We start from the raw sequence: 10,316 nt of genomic DNA on the forward strand, positions 1-10,316 counted from the left end.
GTTGAGTGAGAGGTTGTTTACCTGGCATCACACTGCCAGGTCTCTGACCTCCTTCCTATTGACTGTCTCATCATTGTTGGTGTTGTCGGCAAACTTAATGATGGTGTTGGAGTCATGCTTTATCATGCAGTCATGGGTGAACAGGGAGTACAGGAGGGGACAGAGCATGCACCCCTGAGGGGCCCCCGTGTTGAGGATCAGTATCGCAGATATGTTGTTACGTACCCTTATCACCTGGGGGCGGCCCGTCTGGAAGTCCAGGATCCAGTTGCAGAGGGAGGTGTTTAGTCCCAGGGTCCTTAGCTTAGTGATGAGCTTTGAGGGCACTATGGTGTTGAACGCTGAGCTGTAGTCAATGAATAGAATTCTTACTTAGGTGTTCCTTTTTTCCAGGTGTGAAAATGGCAGTGTGGAGTGTAATAGAGATTGCATCATCTGTGGATCTGTTGGGGCGGTATGAAAATATGAGTGGGTTTCTGGGATAATGGTGTTGATGTGAGCCATGACCAGCCTTTCAAAGCACTTCATGGCTAAAGCACTTCATGACTATGGGTCGGTAGTCATTTAGGCAGGTTACCCTGGTGTTCTTGGGCACAGGGTGGTTTGCTTGAAACATGTTGGTATTACAGACTCGGTCAGGGACAGGTTTAAAATGTCAGTGAAGACAACTGCCAGTTGGTCAGCGCATGCTCGGACTACACATCCTGGTAATACATCTGGCCCTGCGGCCTTGTGAATGTTGACCTGTTTCAAGGTCTTACTCACATCGGGAACGGAGAGCGTGATCACACAGTTGTCCGGAACAGCTGATGCTCTCATGCATGCTTCAGTGTTGCTTGCCTTGAAGCGAGCATAGAAGTAATTTAGCTTGTCTGGTAGGCTCGTGTCACTGGGCAGCTCGCGGCTGTGCTTCCCTTTGTAGTCTGTAATAGTTTGCAAGCCCTGCCACATCCGACGAGCATCGGATCCAGTGTAGTACGATCCAATCTTAATCCTGTATTGACGCTTGCCTGTTTGATGGTTCATCTGATGTCATAGTGGGATTTCTTATAAGCGTCCGGGTTAGAGTCCTGCTCCTTGGAAGCGGCAGTTCTACCCAGTGCAGATGTTGCTTGTAATCCATGGCTTCTGTTTGGGGTATGTACGTGTACGTGTTTGGGGTATGTAAAGGTGGTCTATAGTTTTTTTCCTCTGGTTGCACATGTAACATGCTGGTAGAAATGAGGTAAAACGGATTTAAGTTTCCCTGCATTAAAGTCCACGGGCCACTAGGAGCGCCGCCTCTGGATGAGCTTTTTCTTATTTGCTTATGGCCGTATACAGCTCGTTGAGTGCGATCTTAACGCCAGCATCAGTTTGTGCTGGTAAATAGACAGCTACGAAAAATAGAGATGAAAACTCTTGGTAAATTGTGTGGTCTACTGCTTATTATGAGATACTCTACCTCAGGCGAGCAAAACCTTGAGACTGCCTTAATATTAGTGAGGTGAGTAATCGCTGTCCTGATATCCAGAATCTCTTTTCGGTCATAATAGACGGTGGCAGAAACATTATGTACAAAATAAGATACAAATAACGTGAAAAAACACACACAATAGCACAAAAGCCATCTCCTCTGACGCCACTGATCCGGGGCTGCAGTGGCTCCTTAGCACTCATTGTTGAATTTGCGATTTCCAACTTGTTGTGTAATGTTTATGTCGAATGGCCGATGAGCACCGATATGTTTTATGTATAATTTCTCTTCATATGACAAGGATTGAAAAGGATTTGCCAGTAGATTGCCGACTTGATGCATGATGATGACTGCTTGTCTGGCTTGCTAGCTAAGATTTTGAAAGTATGGATGTTGACATGATCAGTGTTGACATGATCAGTCCAATCAAAGCTACTGTACATATAACGTGATTTGACGTAATTATATCTGTGGCCAATGACCTTGAGGCTTCTTGGATGGGCACTTCTAATGTAAGTCTATGGCAGCACCCAAGGTACTTGAATTTTCAAGCTCTACCCGTAGACTTTGCAGTGACGTAGTGTCCCCATGAGTGACAGAACACTGAGCCAATCATGGCGCAACTAGAGAACATTACCAACCCCTACGCTCAGTATTTTCCGCTGGCTTCCCCACCAACACAAAAAGCACTGAGCTAGGCTGAAACACCAGCATTTTGGAGCTGCTTTACACAAGAAAACAAAAAAGAGACCATGTTTGTATGCGGATTTATTAACTCAATTATATATATATTTTTTTACTGATATGTGACACACGTATTGATGCCAAAATAACATGCAAAACAGGAAGAATATATATATACAGTATATAATATATATATATATATATATTATTTTTTTAGCTAAACTGGTTGTCTTCCCACCTGCTCTGAATGACGCGTCGCCACTGCTGCTGATATTAAGCAATAACTGCAGTAGCTACAGTATATTAGACCAGGACTAGTCATTAGCTGCATAGGGAGAAATATTCCTTATACACACAAAATCGTACCTGGTCCGGACGGACCTGATCAAATCAAAGATGTCGGTAGCAGCTAACGTAACTCGAATCACTTTCACCGGATGTGACGTAAGACACCGAGTCGGGCATCCTTCCTTTCGGTCGCAGGCTGCTGCAGCCGTCTGACAAGTAACGTCCCCAGAAGTCAGCTGTTGCTGGAAAATTGGTTGTAATTTTTATTTTGGAGGGCACTAACCACCCAACAATATGCCCATGTACCAGGTAAAGCCCGTCTTTGGGGATGACATAAAGATTGATTTGCCAACCTGCATGTACAAATTGCCGAATATCCACGCGCAGAGAAGTGCAAGTAGCTGCTCCGAACATGCGCTTCAGGTAACTAATTGAATTCCGACCATAAATGACTAGCTAATTTCACTAATGTCATGAATAAACTAGCCAGCTAATAAATATGACATTTTGTCGTCAAAAATGAGCTAACGTTACATAGCCCCACAACAACAACAACAGCTAGATAATTTGCCAGATAATTAACGTTAGCTAACGTTAGCCTAGCTTCAACCCTACCAATCTCCTATTCGGCTGACGCAATGATGTGTGGCTAACTAGTTGAGTAAACTACTGTAGTTAGATGTTTTGGTTGTCCCCACTAGAATTTGTGACAGGACGTTACCAGTACACTACTCAGAACTTATCTTTTTATTTTAGCAGCAAGCATATGATTGGCCCAGGTCAGACATTTTGTGTCCTAGACTGAGTGGATGATATGGGTGGGTGTAACTGACTGCCAGTAACTTACTACTGTAGCTAGCTAACGTTAGCGAGACAGCTGCAAAAAAACATGTCATTATACAGTATGATGAATAACTAGGTTTTATAGCCGAGTAGTCATTTCTAGTAGCCTTTTTCTATATGAAGGTATGCCATGTAGGCTAATGGATTCAGCCATAACCGAGCAGTCTATTATAATGTTGCTAGCTGGCTATAGGAATGGCTCAATTCAGCCTTATCAACAATGACTCCCTGTTTACAATCATCAGACCAAATTATCTAGCTAGTTTATAAGAATGCCTCAATGACACATTTCTGTTTTCACATTTGGTGTTTTGTTGACAGCTCAGCTAAAGATTTCCTCAGGAAACGCAGCTTTCTTTGCAATCAATCCCTTCACCTCCCTCAGTATTCATTCCCCCTAAAACAATTATCTCCCTGACTACGTAGTCCCTCAGTGTGACAAAGGCCTAACCAATGTTGCACTGAAAGTTGCTAATATTGCGTTGATTTGATCACAATTGCCACAGTAAAGGGAAGCGTTGATAGTGTTAACTAACAGGGAAAACTCTAGAAAGTTGAGAAGGTCAATCTAGCGGCAGTCCCGGGTGAGCTTGCGTGCAGCTTGGAGGGAACATTGGGCCTAACAGGTTTAGAGAAGGTTCATGTAATGTGTGTGTATTGTGTTAACACATTTCTTTCACAGGGCCCTGAGGGCAGCATGGGTGTGTGGTTGTTTGTGGCAGGGTGTGTTTACTTTCTCTTTTTGTCTTGAATAACAGACAGGTGGACCCTGCAGTACAGGCTTTGGAGCTGCGTCAGCATAAAATCAAGTGTGACAGCTGATGTGTGTGTTTGTCTTAATGTGCTATATATGTGTTAACCATAGCTCTCCACCCCCCCTCCCCGTAGAATGGAGGGACAGAGGTGGACCCTGCGTTCAGAGACCTGGAGGTACGTCAGGATGAGATCATGCGCAGGCTCTATGAACTGAAGGCAGCTGTGGATGGCCTGGCCAAGACCGTGACCACACCCGACGCTGACCTGGACCAGACTGTGACTTCTCTCTCCCAGAGCCCCACAGCCACAGCCTTTAGAGGCACCTCAGACCTGGACTCCCTACTGGGCAAGGTGAGGAATAGAGCTCTTGTCAGTTAGAGCTCTGATAGGAATAGAGCTCTTGTCAATTAGAGCTCTGATAGGAATAGAGCTCGTGTCTGTTAGAGATCTTATAGGAGTAGAGCTCTTGTCTGTTAGAGATCTTATAGGAATAGAGCTCGTGTCTGTTAGGGATCTTATAGGAATAGAGCTTGTGTCTGTTAGGGATTTTATAGGAATAGAGCTCGTGTCTGTTAGGGATCTTATAAGAAAAGAGCTCGTGTCTGTTAGAGATCTTATAGGAATAGAGCTCGTGTCTGTTAGAGATTTTATAGGAATAGAGCACTTGTCTGTTAGAGATCTTATAGGAATAGCAATTCATTAAGTTGAGTTTCGTCAATACTCCGCTTAATTTGTCTATTTCGGCTGTGCCAAGTTTGGTGGAAAAGCCTTATGAGGGTATCATCATAATTTGTCCTGTACCCATTAGGACTTGGGTGCCCTCCGGGACATTGTGATCAACGCCAATCCGGCACGACCGCCCCTCACCCTGCTGGTGCTCCACGCAATGCTGTGCCAGCGCTACCGGGTGCTCTCCAGCGTGCATGTCCACTCGTCAGTGTCCGGTGTGCCCGCGCAGCTCCTCTCCTGTCTGGGGCCGCGCCACGCAGACAGCTACGTCCGCCAGCGTTTCCAGCTGGGCTTCACCCTTATATGGAAAGATGGTGAGGATGGGGGTAGTCAGAGACAGGGTAGTAAAAGAGTAGAAGGTTTAGAGTGGGGACTGTAGTTGGAGAAATATGGGGTGGGCAGATTGGGTTAAGTGAAGGGGGTGGAGAGACTGGGTAGAAAAAGAGGGGAATGTTGGGAGGTGGGGGTAGAAAGAGTAGTGGAGTAAGAGACAGGGTATGGCTGGAAATGTCACCTAGCTTTGAACTGATGTGACTGGGCTAGGTTAGGGAGATGTGATGTCAGACGTACAAGTATCGCTCACCATTTACTATTCATATGTATGGTCAATGTGTCCTTTCATTGTTAGCAGCTTTGAACATTTTTTACACCTATTTAGATTATCTCTGGAGTAAATGTACCCTCTCTCTTCCGTCTCCCCTCTCTCTTCCGTCTCCCCTCTCTCTTCCGTCTCCCCTCTCTCTTCCGTCTCCCCTCTCTCTTCCGTCTCCCCTCTCTCTTCCGTCTCCCCTCTCTCTTCCGTCTCCCCTCTCTCTTCCGTCTCCCCTCTCTCTTCCGTCTCCCCTCTCTCTTCTGTCTCCCCTCTCTCTTCTGTCTCCCCTCTCTCTTCTGTCTCCCCTCTCTCTTCTGTCTCCCCTCTCTCTTCTGTCTCCCCTCTCGCTCTCTCGGTCTCCCCTCTCTCTCTGTCTCCCCTCTCTGTATCTCTGTATCTAGTCTCAAAGCTGCAGATGAAGTTCAGTATTCAGAACATGTGCCCCATCGAGGGCGAGGCCAACGTGGCGCGCTTCTTGTTCCGCCTCGTTGCCCCTTACCCCAGCGACCCCGCCCTGGCTACACTGGTGGACAGTTGGGTGGACACAGCCTTCTTCCAGTTGGCTGAGGGAAGCGCTAAGGAGCGGTCGGCAGTCCTCCGCGCCCTCAACGGCGCCTTGGGTCGCGACTCCTGGCTGGCCGGTCCCGAGCTCTCGCTGGCTGACATCGCCTGTTATTGCTGCGTCCTCCAGACAGGCCCCGCCGCCTCCTCTCCGGCCAACGTCCAGCGCTGGCTTAAGGCGTGTGAGAACCTGGGCCACTTTGGCCCCGCCCACCCTCTACTGCAGTGACCACAGCTGCCTAGCAGATCTCAGGGTACTTCCATGGAGTAGGTAGAAGATACCCACTAGCCATTGATCCAGAGTCAGATATTGCCTCAGTCCCCTTGTTGGGAATAGAGGTTTGGGGGTGAAGTAATAGTCTGACCCTAGATCTGTGTAAGGGTGACTTCTTCCTGGAGCGCCACCAGGGCCCAGCCTATGGGGTTTAACTGTATCTCTGCACTGTGCTCAGAACAAAAAGGGAATCATTGAATGTCACATCCCAATACTCTAGAAATGCTCCCTTACTCACTTGTGTATCTAAGCTTTGTAATGACTGAACAGATATAGATAGTGAAGGCGGTATGGTGGAGCCAGAAATAACGTTGTTTCTGACACATTACTTTCACCTGTTTTTAGTCATTGTGGATTGTTGATTTCTTGAAGGGAGCATTTTAAGAGGATTTGGAAGGGGCATGAATTGAATTATAAAAGGGCTGTAAACGCAGTACTCCCTCCCTCGTGCCTAGCAAGATGATCTAAACAGATGGGGGGGGGTAATGGGGTGTGACTTGCTGTTTAACTAAAGAGGCGGTTGAAATATGTGACGCAACAGGACCTACTGATGTGATATCTACAGTATGAAAAGTAAAACTTTGTCGTGTTTTTGTTCTTAAATCACTAAAATGTCCACTTTGGATCAAACTTTGAACTATGGTTTCCCCCGTTTCTTTTGTCAGTATGTATGGTTAGTTTCAGCTTTTGTTCATCGCTTGAACCTTACTTCACTTATATAACCTGAGAAAGAATGAGACTGTTACTTCGTGACATCAATGAGTGTAACTGTACAAAACATTAGAAACACCTGCTCTTTACATAACAGATTGACCAGGTGAATCCAGGTGAAATGTCACCTGTTAAATCCACTTCAATCAGTGTAGATGTAGGGGAGGAGACAGGTTAAAGAAGAATGTTTAAGCCTTGACAATTGAGACATGGATTGTGTATGTGTGCCATTGAGGGTGAATGGACAAGACAAAACATTTAAGTGCCTTTGAACAGGGTATGGTAGTAGGTGTCAGGCGCACCGGTTTGTGTCAAGAACTGCAACACTGCTGGGTTTTTCATGCTCAACAGTTTCCCGTGTGTATCAAGAATGGTCCACCACCCAAAGGACATCCAGCCAGCTGGAGTCAAGATGGGTCAGCACCCCTGTGGAATGCTTTCGACACCTTGTAGAGTCCATGCCTTGATGAAATGAGGCTGTTCTGAGAGCAGAAGAGGGGCTAAGTCAATATTAGGAAGGTGTTCCTAATGTTTTGTACACTAAGTGTATGTGTTAGGTGTTACACACAGAATGACCTTGAAGGGATAGTTCACCCACATTACAAAATGACCTCTTTTTGTATCACTTATCAATTATAAAAGGGGGGTGAAAATGCAATTTCAGAATGTGTGGGGGGGCATGTCCCCCCCTGTCCCCTGTAAAAGTTGTGCCCCTGTTTTCCTTACCATGCCAGCAGTCTATGGACAAGGTCAGACATCAATCCATGCTGTGGTTTACCTGGTCACTGTCTCCAAATGACAACTTCTTAGCATATGTGGCACAAATCCAATGCAAGGCAATATCCCCTATATTAGTTTTTTTGCCGCTCCATGTCTGCATCATCTTAAAGTAACTTAATTGAGCTACACAGTCAATTTTAGACAGATCAATATGAACTTAATGCCACATCTGATCTATTGTAAGTTAGGTTGGTAAAGCAAGCACTAACTACTACAGTAGGTTGTCTGGGGTTTGGTGTGACAAACGCTAAGAAGAGGAACAGAATGTACTGTCTGGCTGAAACACACTTTTGTTATTATGTCATCACATAATGGTATTTCTATATTCTTCCTAGACTCTTAATGTTATTTTCTATATTACGTTGTTCTATATTAAACCCAGTGGTGGAAAAAGTACCCAATTGTCATATTTAAGTAAATAGAAAATGACTCAAATTAAAGTGAGTCACCCAGAAAAATATTACTTAAGTAAAAGTTTAAAAGTGGTTTTTGAATATTTGGTTTTGATTATACTTAAGTATCAAATGTAAATGTAATTGGTTAAATTTACTTAATTATCAAAAGTAAAGTTATAATTAATTTCAAATTCCTTATTAAGCAAATAGTTTTCTATCAGTTCTTTTGATATATTTTTGCAATTACATTTACTTTTGATACTGAAGTGTATTTAAAACCAAATACTTTAACTTTTACTCAAGTAGTATTTTACTGGGTAACTTTCACTTTTACTTGAGTCATTTTCTATTAAGGTATCTTTACTTTTACTCAAGTATGACAATTGGGTACTTTTTCCACCACTGACTAGTACTTTTGGGTGTCAAGGAAAATGTATGTATAGTACATTATTTTCTTTAGGAATGAAGTGAAGGTAAAGTTGTCAGATAGGTAACTACAGATACCCCAAAAACGATTTAAGTGCATTACACCACTGACTAAACCAAATTAATCTGGATTGCCAAGGAAGTGTGAATTATTCAGTAGTACCCCATCTGTCCAATAGGTGGCAGGTGAGTCATTTACTATAGTTTGACAAACTAATCTTGTTGCCCTTCCAGTCTTTTCACAGATCAGTTCATATAACGCAGTATGCCAAGAGGTGGGAACAGAATAATCCTGCAGGTAAAAAGTTAATTGTTTCTACTATAGACACTTTTCCAAAAGACATTCAGTTAACATTCATGTAAACTCAGCAACAACACAAAACTCCACTGTTAACTGTGTTTATTTTCAGCAAACTCTCCTCTTGCATGCTGCCCTCAGCTTTGCCCCCTCACCCTTCTCCTCCTATTCTCTTCTCTTTGCTTCACTCACTCATACTCTTCTACACCTCTCTTCTTTTCTTCTGTCCTTCTAAACTCAGCAAAAAAAGAAACGTCCTCTCGCTGTCAATTGCGTTTATTTTCAGCAAACTTAACATGTGTAAATATTTGTATGAACATAACAAGATTCAACAACTGAGACATAAACTGAATAAGTTCCACAGACATGTGACTAACGGAAATGGACATGTCCCTGAACAAAGGGGGGGTCAAAATCAAAAGTAACAGTCAGTATATGGTGTGGCCACCAGCTGCATTAAGTACTGCAGTGCATCTCCTCATGGACTGCACCAGATTTGCCAGTTCTTGCTGTGAGATGTTACCCCACTCTTCCACCAAGGCACCTGCAAGTTCCCGGACATTTCTGGGGGGAATGGCCCTAGGCCTCACCCTCCGATCCAACAGGTCCCAGACGTCCTCAATGGGATTGAGATCCGGGCTCTTCGCTGGCCATGGCAGAACACTGACATTCCTGTCTTGCAGGAAATGAAGCACAGAACAAGCAGTATGGCTGGTGGCATTGACATGCTGGAGGGTCATGTCAGGATGAGCCTGCAGGAAGGGTACCACATGAGGGAGAAGGATTTCTTCCCTGTAACGCACAGCGTTGAGATTGCCTGCAATGACGACAAGCTCAGTCCCATGATGCTGTGACACACCGCCCCAGACCATGACGGACCCTGCTCCAGAGTACAGGCCTCGGTGTAACGCTCATTCCTTCGACGATAAACGCGAATCTGACCATCACCCCTGGTGAGACAAAACCGCGATTCGGAAGTGAAGAGCACTTTTTTGCCAATCCTGTCTAGTCCAGCGACGGTGGGTTTGTGCCCATAGGCGACGTCGTTGCTGGTGATGTCTGGTGAGGACCTGCCTTTACTACAGGCCTACAAGCCCTCAGTCCAGCCTCTCTCAGCCTCTCAGCCTATTGCGGACAGTCTGAGCACTGATGGCGGGATTGTCCGTTCCTGGTGTAACTCGGGCAGTTGTTGTTGCCATCCTGTACCTGTCCCGCAGGTGTGATGTTTGGATGTACCGATCCTGTGCAGGTGTTGTTACACGTGGTCTGCCACTGCGAGGACGATCAGCTGTCCGTCCTGTCTCCCTGTAGTGCTGTCTTAGGCGTCTCACAGTACGGACATTGCAATTTATTACCCTGGCCACATCTGCATTCCTCATGCCTACTTGTAGCATGTCAAAGGCACGTTCACGCAGATGAGCAGGGACCCTGGGCATCTTTCTTTTGGTGTTTTTCAGATTCAGTAGAAAGGCCCCTTTAGTGTCCTAAGTTTTCATAACTGTGACCTTAATTGCCTACCGTCT

The 10,316-nt window shown here is 45.1% G+C and overlaps 1 protein-coding gene across 2 annotated transcripts; it reads left to right on the top strand.

Moving 5' to 3' along the window:
* Nucleotides 1-2,517: 2,517 nt before the first annotated feature.
* aimp2 (aminoacyl tRNA synthetase complex interacting multifunctional protein 2) lies at nucleotides 2,518-6,820 on the top strand. 2 transcript variants are annotated; one of them, XM_071395774.1, is made up of 4 exons: nucleotides 2,518-2,851; nucleotides 4,160-4,378; nucleotides 4,836-5,070; nucleotides 5,750-6,820. In XM_071395774.1, exons 1-4 carry the CDS (start codon nucleotides 2,723-2,725, stop codon nucleotides 6,136-6,138), a joined length of 972 nt encoding a protein of 323 aa, XP_071251875.1. In that variant the 5' UTR covers nucleotides 2,518-2,722; the 3' UTR covers nucleotides 6,139-6,820. The 2 variants fall into 2 exon arrangements, with proteins under 2 accessions (XP_071251875.1, XP_071251884.1); XM_071395783.1 differs by having other exon boundaries at nucleotides 2,552-2,737.
* The last annotated feature ends 3,496 nt before the right edge of the window (nucleotides 6,821-10,316 follow it).

This window comes from Salvelinus alpinus, chromosome 1 (assembly GCF_045679555.1).
Source record: "Salvelinus alpinus chromosome 1, SLU_Salpinus.1, whole genome shotgun sequence".
In the NCBI taxonomy this organism is placed as follows: Eukaryota; Metazoa; Chordata; class Actinopteri; order Salmoniformes; family Salmonidae; genus Salvelinus; species Salvelinus alpinus.